This window comes from Lepidochelys kempii, chromosome 3, assembly GCF_965140265.1.
Source record: "Lepidochelys kempii isolate rLepKem1 chromosome 3, rLepKem1.hap2, whole genome shotgun sequence".
Taxonomy (NCBI): domain Eukaryota; kingdom Metazoa; phylum Chordata; order Testudines; family Cheloniidae; genus Lepidochelys; species Lepidochelys kempii.
In genome coordinates this window covers 112,369,827-112,389,321 of record NC_133258.1, presented here as the reverse complement: position 1 = coordinate 112,389,321, position 19,495 = coordinate 112,369,827, and the positions used below count along the sequence as shown (strand labels likewise).

At 41.0% G+C, this 19,495-nt stretch overlaps 1 protein-coding gene across 3 annotated transcripts in view; it reads right to left on the bottom strand.

Annotated features, from left to right (window-relative positions):
* The window catches only part of SASH1 (SAM and SH3 domain containing 1), a 192,639-nt gene that overhangs the window by 159,642 nt on the left and 13,502 nt on the right, over positions 1-19,495 (bottom strand). Inside the window, exon 1 of one of the 3 annotated variants that reach the window (XM_073337578.1) lies at positions 11,794-12,718. The exons of 1 other annotated variant lie outside the window; for it this stretch is intronic. In XM_073337578.1, coding sequence (XP_073193679.1) covers positions 11,794-11,889 — 96 coding nt within the window. In that variant the 5' untranslated portion in view covers positions 11,890-12,718. Of the gene's footprint in view, positions 1-11,793; positions 12,719-19,495 lie in introns of those variants that run through there. One more of the 3 variants, XM_073337580.1, reaches the window with a different exon arrangement.

Below are 19,495 nucleotides of genomic sequence, written 5' to 3'. Positions count from 1 at the left end.
CACAGAACTCATTGCAGCATCAGGGCCTAAGTTGCAACCTTTGCCACCAGAAAAGCAACATTTGTCAGGGGATTTAATAGCTTACTAATGACCTGATCCTGCTCCCATTAAAGCCAATGGCAAAACTCCAATGGACTTCAATGAAAACAAGATTAGACACTTCTAACGGCTGTAGTGAGGACTGTGAGATGCTCCTAAGAAAACAAGAGCTGACGTGCAGCCCAAAGAACAAATGTGGCCCAAGGAACCAGGAAATGCAGCCCTATTGCAGGACAATGTCTCTCCATAACCAGTAGATGAGGATAAAACTGATAACTGTAGATTTTCACTCTTGGGGATGAACTCAAAACTCATGCAGCTCCTATCCTTATGCAAATAAGAGCAAATATTATGGTTGTGTGCATTTATTTTTTCATTTTAACAATTATATAAGGGTATATGCAAATCAGCTGGAGTGCTCATTTGCAATTTGCCAACATGGCTCTTAGGGCACAGGTAGGCATACCCATACTAGCGTTATCTAGGTAGCCAGGTAACAATAGTAGTGAAGACAGGGAGGCATGCACTTCAGTGCAGGCTAACAACCTGAATACGTACCCTGACAGGCTTGTATTGGGAGCTAGCCCATGCTGCCAGGTCTACTCTGCTATTAGTAACTGTGTTAACTAGATTAAAGCTAGCACAGGTACGCCTACCCACACACTACAATCACACCATCACTTGCAGCATGGACATATTCAGTGTCAGACATGGAAATCCTTGCTCCACTGCCCACCAATTCTTATGTTTTTCAATATTCCCAGTGTGCTAGCTGACCACTGGAATTTGACTCCTTGCTTTGTCAAGGACTTTTTAAAACACCATCAGTCTAGTACAGGTGCTGTAGTGCACAGCTGCTTCTATATTTTGGTTCTGAAATACAGGATGGCCTCTTCTGTGTCCTTGCTCTGATAAAACATTGTCTCACATGAGCCAATAGGTGACAGCGGGAAGGTTCACCCCGGCACCCTTCCTTCTGTATTGTTTTCTAAAATGACAGTGACTTAACAGCAGCCTTTTCACCTGATGAATCTATGTTGTAACTCATTTGCATTAATACATAACTAAGGCTTCAATCATGTCATGGAGGTCACAGAAGTCATGGAATCCGTGAATTCCTTTGACCTCTGACATTTTCAGCCCAAGGCTAGAGCTCCCAGCCCTCACCCTGGTGGGGGGAACCTGCAGCTACCTAGCCACAGCAGGGAACCCCTCTGAAGCTGTCCGGTCATGGTGGGGGGGACCCCCTTGGGCTCCCAGCCACCCTGGGGGCACGGGAACCCTACAGCAGCCCAGATTGGATGCTGAACCCACCTCTCCATTTTGTCAGGGATATTTTTAGTGAAAGTCAGAGACAGGTGATGGGCCGTGAATTTGTCTCTTGCCCATGACCTGTCCATGACTTTTACTAAAAATACCTGTGACAACAAAAAACAAACAAAAATAAAAACAAAAAGTGTAGCCTTATACATAAGCCATCCTGACTACTGTAAGAAATTCAGAAACCAAGCCACGATGTTTCAGCTTTCAGTTCCTAGGATTGAATTTTATATTACTGGTGGTACAGCATCCCTAGTTGAGATTTCCTTTCTGTGAAATTTTATAATCTTTCTCAATTATCCAGAGCTGAGAATTAGTAGCCCTCAGAGCACAGATTAAGGTCTTTCTATTCAGTTATACTGTCAGATACTTTTATTCAATGCTGAGAAGGAAGAGGAAGACTGCAGACACTAAATCGTGAGGGGAGCAGTGGATCTGAGAACTCAGGGAAATTCTTAGAAATTGTACATATTAATTTTAGGGATGTGACTCATGCAGGTTCCACGGCAGTGGGTGCCATAAAGGAACGTGTGTGGGGGGGCAGGGGGGGCTTCTGGAATGCAATCATAACTATTACAAATAAAGACCAAAATGTGAAATGCACTGAAATATAACTGGGCCTGCTTCACATTTACACTGATGCTCCTTTACACGTCTCCAACAGCATATTTACACACACTTTAAGGACTTTTAACACAGCCAGAGTGGTATAAAGGGGGCACAGTGTAAATCAAGCCAAAGTTTCTCTCACTGATACTAGTGGAATTAAACCAGATTTACACTGCTGTAAATGAGAGCAGACTTTGCTCACTGTTTTGAGAGCAAGTTCCTCTTGAAGTCATTGGAATGCTGAAGACCACAAAGCTTAACGCCCATGTATTTCAGATCACCACACAACAAAACTCTGGCATTATTATACGATTAGGGAAGCACATGAACTTATGAAGAGATGACAAAGGATATTTCTTTTTGTTTAAAGTCTACGGGCCAAATGCTCTGCTCATGTAAATGAGCTCAGTTCCACTGACTAATGGAAATTCACCCATTTATGCCAGCAGAAATTGGCCCTATATCTATTGTTTCCCCCACCTTCTGTTTCTATGGCACCCACTCCACTGCCCAAAGCATCTTCAGCTGCAAAAAAGAGGGTTAGGAATGTTCTGCTGATCAAAAGACCTTATTAGAGGAACATTCTTTCATACTATGTAATATTTAAACAACAAATACAGGACTGTCCTCTTGGGATTCTGGTGATAAACTACTAAGAGACCTCCTGTGGTACTGAAGCAGAACCCTTAAATATATTACCTTTATTATGTATTACATTGTTATGTATGAATTTTTCCCCTCTTCTCACCCTCCCCCGCAAAAATATTTGGCTTTATAACTATCTTAGATCCTGCTCCTGTAAAGTGATGCTCACAAGCAGATCCTTATGCTGGCAGGGAGCTCCAGAGAAGTCAAAAGCATGTAACGAACAGCAAAATCTAATGTGTCTGTGGCAGAAGCAGGACTGAAACAGAATTTTTATCCAGATTCCAAAGCTAAATTCCAAAAGCCATGGCTGTTAGGATCCAGAGTTTTGATTCTTGACCCATGTCTGATTTTTAGGTATGATGGGTACTAAAAAACAACAAAACAAACAAACAAAAAATGAAAAAACCAACTTATGTATAATAAATGATTGTTTTATATCTTTAAGCTTTTGATTTAGCTTCAAAACACAACACACAGATCCAATATTTTTATTGTCTCCATCTAAAAAAATGAGTTTTTCTGGAAGTTAAACAATATTAAGGCTTAGCTTTTACCTCTCAGATAGCTCAAATACCTTATCCAGCAGATATCAACACACCAGTTATTTTTATATCAATTTGAATTATATTACAAAATTAGCATGTGTTTTGAAACATCAAGTTAACAGCTGAGAAAGGCTTTAGCTATTATTGTAAATAAAACCAAGGAAAATATTCCACTCAGGCCCCAAGAATATCCAACTAAACACAGTATGCACTCACCAGGGCCAACATCACACACTTTACAATCACAACATGTGCCTTCTTTCTATTTTGAATGGTTTGCTGATATTTCAATAGTTTATATTTTTATTTAAAACTCATTTATTAAAATTAACTCTGCTGTAAAATAGAACAGTAGAATAGGGACTGCCACAACTTGGTTTTTTAGCTCCCAAAGACAATACACACTCCTAGATATTTCCCCAGTGGAGACCATGCTTTTATCACAGAAGTACTGTCCTTAGAGAGATTGGTGCATAGTAAAACGAAACAGAGCAATTCTCTTGTGTGTGTTCCATCATGAGAAATGTGAGATTAGGATCCAAATATCCCTGAAGCTGCACCTCAATAAATTAACTCCTGCTGCCTCCTCCTCCTCCTCTCTCCTCACCACCAGGACACATTTAATCAATGGAAACTGACCAAACAGGTTGTTCAGTTACAGTCTAGCTCACGGGCGGGCAAACTTTTTGGCTGAGGGCCACATCAGGGTTGCAAAACTGTATGGAGGGCCAGGTAGGGAAGGCTGTGCCTCCCCAAACAGCCTGGCCCCTGCCCCCTAACCGCCCCCTCCCACTTCCCGTGCCTTGACTGCCCCCCTCAGAACTCCCGACCCATCCAACCCCCGCTGCTCCTTGTCCCTTGACTGCCCCCTCCTAGGACCCCCACCCCAAACCGCCCCCCACCCCCTATCCAACCCCCCTGTTGCCGACTGCCCCCCGCTCCCTGTCCCCTTACCATGTTGCTCAGAGCAGCGGGCCAGAGCACTAGCGGTGTGGTGGCAGTTCCGAGGGGGGGGGGGGGAGGGAGAGGGGCGGGGCGGCTGGGGGCTAGCCTCCCCAACCAGGAGCTCAGGGGCCTGGCAGGATGGTCCCGGGGGCCGAATGTGGTCCGCGGGCCATAGTTTGCCCACCTCTGGTCTAGCTCACTCAATTGTGAGAAAGAAAAAAAATCTGCCTAATTTTATGTGGAAATGGATATTATGACAAACAACTCTACATAATAAATGTCACTACTCATGTGCTATTTAAGCCTGTCAAACTAATTAATATATAGCAGTGCTGAGACCAAATTTACTCACAAATCATTAACATAACAGGACGGATGGGGAGGGAGAGATCATACCGCTACATGGGGAATGTTGGAGAAGGTAAAATGCGGCACCTATCCATGGCCAACCTTTCCCCCAGCACCTATGGGCCTAAAACTGTGTAGGGGAGACCCTTCCTCTGGGGGGACAAGGACTCTCAGTGGTTCCCTTCCCCCACAGCCATGTGGCCTTTAGGAAAGAATTTGCAGGGAGGAGCCAGACAGAGACTGAAGCTGGGACAGCAGCAGCTTAAGCAGTGACCAACAGACACTGAAATATTCTCTACAGTTTGATTGGACTGTCTCTGCCTTGTGTTGATTGGCTGTTGGCGCCAACCTCCAATCTTCACTTTAGCCTTACCCCACACCTGCCCCTTGTACCTTCCTCCCAACTCTTCTCACCTGCTCCGTCCCCCTTTCTCTGCTCTCCTGTCCTCTGTCTTTCCATTTAGCTGAGCCTCTAAACATCCCCCCCAAACAAATAAATAATTGAACTGATGTGACATCACTCTGCTTGCATGTTAAATCCCTTTGCCCCATCCTTTGTCTATTCTTTCTCTTTAGATTGTAAGCTCTTTGGGGGGCAGGGATTGTCTATTACACTGTATTTGTACAGTGCCTACCACTCGGCTAATCCCTAGGCACTACTGTAATAAATATGATTAATCATAATTTAGCCATCACAGAAAGTTCTTTGCTCTCAGAGCAAGTAGAATTTTCCAAGACCATGACCTTTCTGCACCTAAATACCTTTTGTGTATTAACTATTTTTAAAGGAATTTTATTGTATTTTCAAAAACATGTAAAGCTATTTTAAACCAATTACCAGATTGTTTTTCATATTCACAAATGCAAAAGCAGTACCCAGAATGGGCAAATTCTGTCAGTCTGCTTTTTTCCATTGCATTTGGTATAATTTAGAGACAGCTGAATTGGTTGGTGGTTAAATAAGGCGAAAAAATTAAGTGAGATGAAACCATGTGTGCAAATTCTCATAATGGTGCATTTTCACAGACAAGTGACAGGAACTTGAAAATAGGAATTTATAATGTAGACCCCCGGCTCACTGTAACTGGGTGGCTAATCTCTTGAAAACAGCTATTTCAGCTGTGCAATTCAATATACAGCTATATCATTTCCCTTCTTTTATTTCTCTGCAATACTGAAAAGCCAGTTCTTTGGTGGGAGCCAGGCCTGACCCTGCTTATCAAGCTCTAGTCTCCAGGATCTCACAGAAAACACAGATGCCTCCATCAAACTTCAGTGTATGGGACCTGACGTGCAAGAAAAAGTCTATCAGAAGTTCCCTCTCTGAGCTGTCTCTCTTCAGAGAAGGATTAGTGTTGGTGGAAGTAAACTTTTATGAGACAAGAAAGGAGACTAAATATGTAGGTAAAAAAAAAAAAAAAAAGCTAATCTGTAATCAGTCACCATCCACGTCAAGGCTGATTCCCCACTCTGGCACTTTGAGTGAAGAAGGTGGGGCCCACAAGGATTCTAAAAATCAATACTGGACACTCCATGCTTGTATTAAACTCCCAAGGTTACAGCTTTTCTGTGTCCTTGGATGGGTAGATGCTGCCACCAACCAAGTGCAAACCCCCTTTGAGGACCCAGGAAAGCGCACTTGGGAATTCCTTCCTGTGGGGTACCCTCAAGCTTTCACACACACACACCCCGGGGAAGCACTGAGAAAGAAAACAATGGAAATGAGATGTTGCCACCAGCTAAACAACATGTGCACAAACCTCTTAGGACACAAAAATCCAATCCTGTTCTTAAAATGGTAAATTTTATTAAAAACAAAAAGAAAAAATACATCTGGAAACTCAGGCTATGGCTAGATTTAAAAAAAAAAAAATGAAAAAAAAAACCCTTACAAAGATTAAGCATCAAGAATAACTTCTTGAGGTGCAGCTTAAAGGTTACAAGCTAAACAAAAGCATTTGAGGTTAGCACAGAGAAGTCCACAAGCCATAAAGAAATAAAAAGAGATAAACCTAATTGCGTCTTTCTAGACACTTCCTGATCTACTTACATATCTGGGGTTTTAAATGAGTAGTTTCTAGGTATGATCTGATGATTTTTCATACCTGGCCCAAAGTTTCTTACAGTATTGCTGCTCTCCTCCCTCCTTCCGGAGAACCGCCACAGACAAAGGGGAAGTTTTTTCCCCAATTTTAAAAAGTTCTAGCCTTCCCATTGGCTCTTTTGGTCAGGTGCCCACTCCCTTCCTTTTACATATGCAGGGAAACTTTTTTACCCTTTACAGGTAAAGCAAGTAGAGAACAACTACTAAGAAGGATCTTATAGCTAACTGGATGGCTGGATGGCCATAAAAGGGAGCAATCTCCCCCACCCCTTTCATTTATCACAGTCAATTTTAATTCATTTATATGAAAAATTATATTCTAATCCAACAGTCATGTTCTGCAAGATAGCAAAACCACATATGTCCCACATCAAAAGATATGTCAGGTCTGTTTTGTTCATCCTTAGCCTTGGCACCTGTGATTTGCTTTAAAAACCCACTCTAAAGTAGAAGCTACAATGAAAACACTTTGCATCTAAGGATCTCACAGCAATTTACAAAGACAATTAAGTAGTAGTATCCCCATTTTACAGATGGGGAAAATAAGCTTAGAGATCACAGCACCCATTTTCAAAAGTGTTCTCTACTTTTGAGTTCATCCATTTTTGAGTGTTGAACTTGAGACATCCCGGCATCTTATTTTCAGCAGCGCTGGGCATCTGCAATTCCAGTTGAAGTCAGTAGCCTCGGTGTCTCAAGCTGGGCACCCAAAAATTGAGGCACTCCAAATAGTAGACTTTTTGGAAATGTCAGCCTAAATTTGCATGCCTTGTTTAAAGTTCTAGCAAGCCAGTGACAGAGTCAGGAATAGAATCCAGAGAGCAGATCTTCAGATGGAATAAATTGCCATTGATGGACCTATGATAAGTTACACTAGCTGAGGATTTGCACCCAGGCCTTCTGACCCCCAGGACCTTGGTTTAACAACACCGGACTCCTTTATTTACAATACACTGGATAATACTAATGTAATTAGAAATAACAGTAGCCAAAGAATTATCTCTTTTATGTTTAAAGATCTTTATTATTACTTTGATAAGAAATTAAACCTAATTGTTGAAAACTGTATGGAGCATTGTACTAAGAGCCTAGATTATGCATGCAAATGGCAGAGTTTCAGATGCAAATATAAGCTGATTTTATTCCCCACAATACAGATAAACTGTTCTCTTTCGTTGGCAACTGTTCGCTACCTTTAAAATTCTCTGGATAGAAGTTAAGTTTCTTGTGCTCACTTATCATTGATTCGCCAGCCTTGAAACCAGGAACTTGCTAACACTTTGAAACAATGAACTGAAAGGTCATCTAGTTTCATTGTAGCTCATACAAGTACCTCTGTATCCTTTGCTAAGATCTTGTCCTTTCAATAGGAAGAGTCCTCAGTGAGCCATAGCCACTCTCTTTGAATTAAATCCTTGCTCCATTGAAATTAATGGAAGTTTCAGCATCGAAATTAGTGGGGCCAGGATTTTACCCCACATATCCACTACAGCAGCAGTACCTTAAGGGAAGAAACCTACTTGTAACACAAAGAACTATGCTATTTAGGATGCCATCTTCTTCACTATATTAATGCCATTAGGCCCTGCCCTAAAAGTACAGCTATAGAACAATCAAATCTATACATGTACCTATGCAATATCACTAACTTTGACATCAGATCAAAGGCCTCACTGACAAACACATTCAGGATCTTACCAACAGGGTGGATTTTCACTACGAAGTAAGTCTTTCATTCAGTTTGCTCTGTCCACATAGTATGTTTGATTCAAATACTATACACCTTGGAACAGGTCCCTAAAATGGTACTGCATACAGTGACACAGAGAGTTGCCAAGGTATAGACAGATCACTCATTTCAATCTTGCTCTGAAAATCCCAGATGAATTTCACACCATCAATTGCTGATTTGAGACTTTGAACTATTAATTAGCCAGTGCTCTCCAACATGCTTTCAACTATAATTGTGCTACCTAGTGCATTGTATCATCATAAACTGCTCCAAGGTGCTAATGCTACAAATGCTACTGTCATTATAGTAACCGCAATAAGGAAGAGAGAGAGAGGGAGGGACTTTCACTTCTCCGTCTCACTACTTAAAACTTCTCTCTCGCTCACTTTTCCCACATTATATTCTCGATCGCCCCCCAAATCTATATCAATTCCATACTCTTTTCTAACTGAACCCCAGTTACACTAATGCCCATCCACTCAGTCAGCTTGGACATTTCAAAAGGCAATCTAATTGCCAGGGGACTATACCTACTAGTCAAAGACCAGTTCAAGAGATGAGGGCTTTATTTCCTAGGTAATGCCCAGGTGAGATGCCAACCCTGATTCAGCTGCTGAAAAAGGGACACTTCTGACTATGGCACTGCCCTAGATCCTGTTTGAAGATCTGGCTCTCCCACAGACTTCCATCAAGTAAATGTCTGATAAATTTTAAACCTTCCCAACTGCTTGCGGCTGCTGGAAAAAAGGAGGAGCACCTTCTCTCTGTTCCCTTCCTGACCTAATGCCTTCTGGCTACTGCATGGGTGTATGGGTCACTGCCATTTTAACTTCTCCCTAGTCTTGAGGCTGCTGAGATGGGGATGTCTACACGACTACTCCTTTCTTAGCTTTCAGGCTGTTGCAAGGGCAGTTGCTTAGCCATTCTACCACCACACCAATTTCTATTTTGGAGTCCTCCTCTCCAGTAAATTGGTCTAGTGCCTGCATCTGCTATAGCTCATAGCTCTCCCCTAGCAGCAGAATGAAACTGACAAAACGCCGGTAAGTATTTACTCTGTTCCACTTGCTAAAGGTATGAGCAACAACAGAAGCACTAGAGTCTGTAGACCCAGGACGACAGCAGTGAATCAGTTTATGCTCCATTCATATTTAGAATGTTTTACTTTGCAACAATAGGGGCTAGAAACTTATTGATTAAAATAAAATCTTAAATTCTAAAGAAAACTGAAGGTCTTCATTCATTCACTCTCCCCACCGGTGAGTACATTTTCAAGACCCAGTGCAAGAACCTATTTTAAAGTATTTGCAATCCTGTTTGTAATATTCAGAGCTACAGCAGGAAGAGAGTTATGCTGGATAACTATTGTGGCTAATGCAATCAGCAGCTACTTAGTTACCAAATATCTCTCTCCTGCCATGTGGACTTATAATATGGACATTTTGTTTTAGATTAGTTTTCCCAGAAAAACAATAGGATGGATTTATTTCCCATGGAAGAAAATAGAATGTGCAGCCAGAAAAAAAACTTGTCCACAACTTGACATCACCCCAAACGATTTGATCTCAGAAAATCATAACTTTTCCCCTATTAAACTTCACCATGCTGTACAGTAGTTTTGGCCACCTTCTACACCCTTCTCTAAGACATCCAATAACCCTTTGCTTTCAGTAAATGCAGAACTTGAAACCTGCCAGAAAGAGAGAGAAAGAAGCTGTTCATAAAGTACTAACTGTGTACTCCCTACACAAACTGGCAAAACTGACTCTGCTTACATTCATACACTAAAGTCATTAACAGAGAAATAGTGAATGGAGCCAGGTGCTACTAAACTGATTTGCCATTTGAATGAGGATTTCTTTGGGGAAAGGAAATAAGGAGATATTTTTTAAACATCCCCTTTAGAATTAAAGTAGTTCATATGGAAAAGTCTTGTAGCATAGCAAATAGCAGCCTTTTTCTTAAATTCTAAAAAGCTTTAGACTGGAAGTCTATTGGTTTTTTCCCTATTAAGTTCTATAGAACTTTTCATAAGCAATTTGTCATGATATTCCTCGATGCTTATGACGAATGATAAAAAACCCCAACATTCTTTATGGTTATTTGCTTTCAACATTCAGTATAGAGGGTTCTCCTGTTAATTACCAGATTCCTATATTTACAAAAATTTGCCAGCTATGAACATGTACGTAATATTACTATTTGGTATTTACTAAGAGGCAATTGTCTATGCTAATTATTACCTGTCATCTAAAATAATTATTCTTCAAGCAGTGCAAGTCACAATAATAAAAAGAAAATTACAGAACGAATGACTTACTCTGTAGCCCACTTCTCTCTAGAAGTAGTACAGAAATAGTGGTTAAAGTAATTAAATTCAGAGCATGTACAGTGTAGCTGTAGAATTTTGATCTACTGTAGCTGTTGAATAAATTGAACCTCAGGGTGGGAGGAGAGGACACTAATGTAAGAATAGTAGAAAGAAATATTTAATTCACAGCATATTTCATAAACAATTGTCTTATTTTAATAATTAAAAATTAACATTGCAAGAATCCAAACACGGCATTACTCCTTGGCACAATCTAAGCAGCAATTTCTAAAGCACAACTTTGTTCCAACCTTATAGCAGTCTACAGAGTGTGCTGTGTTACTTATTCACTGAAAACCACACACTGCAAATTTTGATCTATTTAAAAAAAAAAAAAATCTAGCTCCCCAGAGTTGAACCAAGTTTGACATAGTGAGAACTGAAACTCATGCACAGAGTTTTTAAAAGTTTCAATAGTTGAAACTAGTCCCAGTTACTTATATTGTCAAATATGGTACAGACCAATATAAAACAGTAAGTTCATCACCAAACTGAAAAGGCATTTTTCTAGACATGGAACACTTAAAATCTTTGTTAAATCAATAGCAAATTGCAAAGCAACTCTTAAAATGGTGCTCAGTATTATGTTCTTGGAGATAATATATTCACAAAGTGCCAACTGCTAAAGATGAAAAGAGATATATTATTGCTAACTATATTCCAAAATTTTGATTATAATGGTCATCCAAGAAACAGTTTTTCTCAGCATGAAAATTTTCCAGGGATAGAAAAAAGAAAAGCTAATCCACAAAATGTCTTAAGGCAAAAATGAAACAGGATGATGAAGCCGGATATAATGAGAACTGATAACACTGTTCAAATTTGCAGCAGGTACTGTACAAAGTGCAATATATTGGTAAGGGTTTACCACTTGTGCACAACCTTGAAAAAAATCTCACTCATCTCTGATTATTCAACAAGAAAATGGTTACTTTACAGGAAAATCAATCTAAATTTTTATTCCACATTTTTCAAGCAATCCCACCAATTTCCCTTCTTAGTTTTGCAGCACACTTAAAAAAAAAAAAGTAAACAGCACAACAGAATAGCTGCTTTGGGTACAATACACAGTGATTCAGATCTCTCATCTTCTTACTTATTTCCCTTTCCTTCCCTTCCCCCAGCAACTCACCAGTATTCCCATTACATCCGTCCACAGTTTGGAGAACGCATCAGACATCATGCTGTCTGGCTGGGGTTCGGGGCAGGCTGCTTGTTCCTCCTCCATGACTAGATGGATTCCCTGCCTCAGTAGAGCTTAATACTGGTTCCCAACAACAACTTTCTGTCAAAGGGATGACTCTTCAACACACCACACACCAACAACAAACACTTCCCCAGTCCTTCTGAACAGCTTCACAGTGCCTTCTCATCTGATCTCTGCTACCAGCCAAATCACTGCTTCCCAAAATAAATCTTCAAGGGCAAGGGGGGTGGAGGCAGAAGTCTTCTCCAGGTCAGATGCCAGACCCTGCTCAGCCAGAGCTTTCCCCTAGGGTCTGTCCTCTCTTAGCTGATGGATCCAGGAGCTGTACACAGCTGACATTCCTTCCAAAACTTTTCTGGTAGAGCTGCAGCAACAGGGTAGCAGAAGGTAAATCTGCGCCACAGTTTCACCGCGGGGGCTCTCGTAAGCTTAAAAGCAAAGGATTAATTGTAAAATCTTCCTTCTAACAATCAGACAAACATCCATGTAAAAGCGAGTCCCTTAGAGAGTGAGCTTGTGAGGCACCTCGAGCAGAATAGGTGCCTACGATTTCTTTTCAGCGCCTAGATAACTTTCTAGTACCCCTGTCTTCCAAATGAGCTCTCCCAGCTTCACATGACTGCTCACTCCCCCAGCTAAAGAAAGCTTTTAGCAACAAAAGGTACTCTGATGTCAGGCTCTTTGCATGGAAATGAGCCACAGGCAGGAGAACAAATCGCCTGTTGAAAGAGCAGCCGTGCTGAAGCCTCTGGCGTTCACAAGTTTCGAGTCACCAAAGCAATTCACTTAAAACATTCTCCGTCACACACAGGAAGCCACCTAAAGCGGTCTTCACACTAGCTCAGCCTCCCCAGGACTTCGCGTCCCAGGATCCCCACCTTTTCCAGGAACGCCAGCCTAACTCCGCCTTCATTCCTGCAGAACAACAAGCGCTGGAAACTTGGTCCGCCCTGAGGCTGAGCGTGAGGGTTGTTTTATTCGGTGCGGGTGTGTTGGTGGTGTGGTGTGTCGTGTCGGGTTTGCTATGGCGCTTTTCTCACACGCAGACACATACCCAGCTTGGGAACCATTCGGCATCCGACTAGGCAAACTGATGACTTGAGAGGAACAGTGACTTTTATTTTAAAGTGTAAAAAACTTCTGTAAAAATTGCAACCTTTAGCTGATAGGGACACGACCATGTGGATTATGTTATTGCTAAACATTCCAGCAACAGATATTTTTAGTTAACTATTAGACCCCCACTATTTTTCTTTTTCAAAAGGGGTGGTCTGTCATTGATTAGGTTTTATAAGGCAAGCTTCCCTGAGGGCAAGGTTATGGAAATATTTCTTTGCCTTGTGTTTCTTATTTAGTTTTGTTTTTTCCCCACCTGATGATGAATTGCAATAACCAACAATTACATATGGTGATCACTCTTTTGGGGAAGTGGTTGATTGTATATGCACTTAAATACATTTGTTTGTGAAAGTGTAGTCAATAAAATCATGACAAATAAATATGACTTTGACAGTACTTCTAGAGAAATAGCTGTCTGAATGATGGTAGACTCCACACAGGTTATGGGAGGTGGGGGGGAGAGAATTTATAGTATTTTGCTCAGGACAGAGCAAATCCCAGGCCTACAATTCCAAACCCCACCCACAAATTTAGAAGAGCTGGATATCTGCTAAAATGATCAGCAGTGATATAGTTTAAATTTAATGTGATTGGTCACCGTTAGGCTTTAAAAAATGAATAACCACACCTCAAAAAGCTGTTTCAAGCTACCATTAATCTGGCATTAATAGGGCCATCCAAAATGTATGTATGTTAAACCTTCATACCACAGTCACACAACCTCAAGCATCCAAAAATCATGAATCAGGCACCCAAACATCATTTCATGTAAAAATATAATGCTTTTGGAATCTTTTCATATATCTTCTATTTTTTTAAAATGTATAGGGTACACTCATCTCGTCACTACCAAGAGGCCTAGAATTTTTTTTTTAAACAAAAGACTGAGCTTCTCAATTCATCACTTGACTCCAGGAGCTGGAGCTTTAGGAAAGTACCAAATATTGTGAGAGTTGGCAACAGGGATTCAACACCAGCCTATATAAACTTATTATTAATTTATGGTTTCATCTCAAGACATTCTTACTTAAAGATGCCATGTTCCAAGAGCTGCAATGACAAAGGCATGACAAACTGTCACTCCCCACTCTCACAGAGCATCTTTCCCCCCACACTCAGAGTCACCCCAGTGGTAATGCTCCTCATTGTCTTTGAGCAGTGAGACCCAATGGAATTTTGCAGCACTTTACAGGGACCAGTTGTATCACGAGTATGGGAGTTCTAGGGCAAGCTGAAGGACAGATCTACAGCAGTGAGACTGGCTGCTTACAGTTTGGGTTCTTGATTAGTTTTTCCTGCATGCTGTATCTTAGGCTAATTGATTTCCAGTTATCTAACATGTAAATGCAAAATAGTTAACCAGCATTGAAACAGAAAGAAAACTGTAGTCTAGACCTTCCCCCCCATCATCTGCATAATCAGCCAATAGCTGCAAGATCCCAGAACTCAATTATCTCATCAGCTGTCTGTGTGCCTGCGACATCCACTGATGTCAGTGGGACTTGTGCACACACAGCTGAGGACTGTTCAACTCCAGGAGCACTGACTTTTCACAAACCAACAAGAATCCCCTACCATTCCCAGTGCACACCTGACTATAAGTCAGACTTGAAAACATGCCAGGAATAGTACTCTATTGTAAGGAAAAACTCACATGTATGTTCATAAACACACACACACACACCCGGGTGCTCAAAAAGAGCATATGCACAAACCCTTTAGTCATGAGGCTAAAGGGTCAAATTCCTTTTGCACCAAAGTAGTATCTGTCATCTCTCTGTGGTGTCACACCCATTTACTCAATTGTAGTAACAGGCACAAAGTTAAACATTCAAAGTTTAATTATATGCAAAAATAATTCTTTCAAAACAATTTCTTTATTTTCCCTTAACTTTTTAAAATTTTAATTTAAACAATATGGAGTATACTTTTGGCTTCAGGATCCTTTAGCAATTTCTCTGTACTAACTGCTTCAGTTACAGGATCCTGATACTACCCGCCAGTGCAAAGTATACTCTGCTTAGCATCCTAAAAGGCCTGTATCTGAAGGCAGGATTGAACCCTAGATGCACAGAGTGGGTGATGTAAATTAATGTGAGGCAGTATATTGGGACTGATTTGTGTCTCACTAATTTTCCACAGGCACAACTCCATTGATTTCAAAGGAGTTACTCCAGATTTACGCAGATACAAGTGGCAGGAGAGAGTCAGGCCCATTATGATAAGCTATTTTCACATCACACAATTATATATATTGTTAAAAGCTTATGATTCAAAAGTACCAATCGCTAATTAGATGATTCCGTCAGGTCTTGCACATTTTATAAATCAGACCATCCAACAATACTGACTTGTTTTTCTTTCAAAATATATTTGTAATTCAGGCCACATACTCTGCTAAACTTATGCGCTGCTGTAGAGATCAGAAATCACTAACTGTTTCAGAGGTTTAGCTGTCAGCTTCAACTATTATTGCTAATTTTATGATTATCGCTAGAGCAGCAGACTAATGCCCTCAACACAAACCAAAAGGGGTTTGAGCTGTATAATTCAATTAGTGGAAAGCAGTTATGGAGATTGTTTTATTTTGATAAAAGTCTGAAAGCTCCACATTAAACAATATCCATCATTTTCTCAGTGATCTGAATCCCTCCAGACTAAAGAATAAAAACGGGGAGGGGGGGAAACGGGGGAAGAGAGAGAGAGATGCCCCTGAAAATTACTCTAGTAATCTTTCAACAGTTAGTGCTATATACACCTACCACCAATTTAAAACACTGTCAAGGCTGGGGCGGGGGGGGGGGGGGTCTAAGACTTCAGTTAGGAGAGGCAAAATGCAGTGACCCTCACTTTGCATCACTCATTGTAGAAGGAAAAGAAATCTAAACATGGCTGTAATATTCACTCTGAGCTTTTCTGGAAAGATACATGTTGAGTCATAAGGAGAAAGGAAAGGATCATATCCCTTTTCCTGCACGCAGAGATATCTGAAATTGTCTCATGTCCTGTCCAGTCCACCCTCCCACCCCACAATTAGGGCTGACATGACACTTCCTAAGCACTTGAGCTCTACGGTAAAGTCTCTTTCAATGCAGATACTGACTTGGTGATCTCCAGCATGAGAAGCACAAGTCAGTTTTATAATCCTACTTTTGTTTCCTCACATCATCGAATTTCCTGTCCAGCGTCACACTTTTCCAGTCTTACGGGACAACTAACTTTGTTTGTGTTTATTTTCTCTCACACACAGTACCTGGTTATTTAAGTTTGTTTGAACTTCCATTACACAGCATTTAAACAATTAAATTCAATAACGAACAAATAATATTTTGCTCTTCTATCACTCCTTTTTCAAAATGGTAATTAACTCTCGGAGCACAGCTCTCTGTGCATTAACTAAGAATCCGAATTAACTTTACAGATGGGTAACTAAGGAAGAGTGAGTTGCCCAACATCACTCAGCAAGTTAGTGGAAGAGCTGTGAATAGCACCCAGGTCTCTCACTTCCCAATCCTGTGTCCCAAGGAGTAGGTACACTCCCTCCCTTATTGCTGTATTAGGGTTGCTAGGTGGTGGCTTGGGTTACAGCAGAACCCTTTTACATTCTAATTCCTCAAACAAACAAGGCAGTTTCTTCAACTTCTGAGTAGGTCATAAGTGAAAATGAGTTTTGATCTCATCCCAATTCTGATCATAAAACTGCCCAATGATTTGGGACAATTCAGCACAACTGGGAGCCTTATATTTCAGAGAGGCCCAGCGCTGGAGCAAATGGTACTGAGGACTGCAATAGCAAAAGGTGGGGGGAAATGTAGGAGGAGATGCTTGAGACAAATCTGCACACAATGGTTGCCCACACTGTGCCTGGAACAAGCCTGTGGTACACACACCCTTCTTTTGCATGACCGAGTCACACATTTTTAAACAAACATCACGACTCCTCTAAAAGATGTTTATTGCACCTCCCTTTAGAGGATAAAAAAAACAAGTCTTCTTCCTAAAAATTCTAGGTTCTCCTCAGGATTAAAATTTGTATTAAATAAATCTTTGCACAAGTGTCATAGAAAATCAGACACTTTATTACACCAAAAATTATCTAATTCCCACCCATTACAAGAGAAACATCTGAGCTACCTGTGACAAAATAGCTGGATAAAGTCTGCTGGTAAAAGTGTCACTCTGCTCTTCTTTTAATGGGTGAACTTGTAAGTAACGTCAACTTATTTTAAATGGATGGGTTGAACAATTTCTCTTAAAAAAACAGAGCGCTTCCTGTGTCCTTAAGGGATACATAATCCTCTCCTGAACAACATACAAAGCAATTCAGTACAGCTCAGAGCCTGACAAGATAAAATGCAATGAATTACCTTCGAAACAATGAATATGTTGTCATTCTAAAGATACATGGATAGACACTGCTGAGAACTTGACTTTTAGTCAAAAATGGATTCAGGGAAGATCCATGGACCTGCACCTCCAGACCCTGTGCTCCACAAGGGATGTGGGGAATGCTGCAGCAGCAGCACCAGTGGGATCAGGGGAATCCACAGAAAGTGAATCCAGTCATCAGTATGGTACAAAAACAGATGTCTGGTGCATTTATCCAAGTAAATACAGAATTAGGGGAACAAATTAAAATTCAGTGTACGCAAACCAGTAACCTTTCCAGTACAAAACAAACTGATAGCTCAGTGTCTGGCTGCAGACCAGACATTTACCTACGGTAACTTTCTCCACCACTGGGACCTCTTTCCCCCCCCCCCCCCCCCACGGTCACTTCCTGCTAGTGTAATTCTCTGCCAATTGCTTTGTCTACTGGATAAGTTGACCAGGCAAGGAAAGAGTCCCAAACACACAGGCTACCAGTTCCTCAGAGGGAAGAAGCCCATTTCTTCTCCTCTCACCTTTTAAAAAAAGGCTGTATATGGTCCTAGCCCAACTGTCCCTTTAATAGCTTCCTGGCTGCCCCTCTGGCTGCCAGGTCAGACCAAACCAGGGGCATCTTCAGCTGTTTCAGGATATGCCCCTGGCCAGCTGACCCCGGCACCACCCAGCAGGCTTGGACAAGTAAATTAAGATGGAATTTATGGAAGATAGCAGCAGCTATGCCGCAGGAGACCAGAGTGTATTGTAACAGCATTCCCAGCCCCAAGCATTCAAAGATCAGTCAGGCACCAAGAAATCATGGAATTGGCTCAACGACGAGATTTTAAAAATAATATATGTTGGATTCTCTCTCTTTGGTTTATGGTTTCTGAGCCTTTAAGGTGCATTTGGGTCACATTTTCAAGCTTTTCTTTGGAACAATAAGGGCCAGATTTATTTATTTTTTTAAATGAAAGCTGAGATTCTCACATCCTCACTTGCCTCCAGGAGTTGTCGCTTTAAGTAAAACATCAGAACTTGTGATGAGATCATGAGCATTTGCAACACACTGACAAATATTATGAAGATCCATCTGTGGCTATAATAAAAATATTGGGCCTGACTCTCCATTGCCTTGGATCCTGTGTAGTCATTTCCACTTGTGTTATAAGTTGGTGTAAAATGCTATCAAATCCGAATCCTCCACTCGTAATGCTGGTAGTATTAGCACTTTAAAACCCACTTTACACTCACTGGCAACACAACGTGAAAGGCAGTGGAGAACCAAGTCCAATATGTAATGTTTATTTTTAACTATACCCTACTTAGACTATCAAAGAGCTACCAGAAATTTATCCTCTTTAAAAATTTCAGTGGGCAAACCAGACAGAGCCCTGACCTCTCCACACACAAACCTGGACCACTGGAGAAACGAGAAAGACTATTTTGCTATCCTAAATCTGGTGAGGCTGTAGCAGACACATATCATTTCTGTAACCTATTTGAAATAGAGAATTGGAGGGGGAGTAATTTAGAAGAGCAGCTGCTTTGAGTTAGGGAAACTCAGCTGGAAGGTAAAGGTGCCTGTCAAACTGTAATTAAAAGTGACGAGAAGCCTTCTACCACAAACTGCAGCTTTTAAACACCAGCCAATCCACTTTCAAAATTTGAGAGAGAGACAGACAGACATAGTGACGACAGGCATAAGCACCACTCAGAATGTGTCTCCCAGCTATTCTCTCAATTCATATTTTGGAAAGTCTGTGAAGAGAAGGATTATTTTGATCACAGTGGTGTGAGTGGGAAGGATTTATTCTATACAACCTGACCAACTGCAACAATAATGATACAGCAGCCCTTGAGGGCAGTAAGCTAGCTATGCTGGGCTCAGTTCTCAAGTTTTGCAAGGAAATCATTGTGCCCAAACATTAGGTGTATCGTGCTGCTATCTGTCTCTCCCTGAGAAAACAATGCAAAGGTTGCAATAATCAGGCAAGTCAGTTTGAAGATGGTCATACAGGTTTCTGCATAGTTGTCTGTGTGTTCTACAGCAAACATATGCTTATTGAAAAGTAATTTGATATTGTGATTTTTAAAGGTTATTAGTACACACAGTGTTTAGTGACATTCTGACATAAGTGGA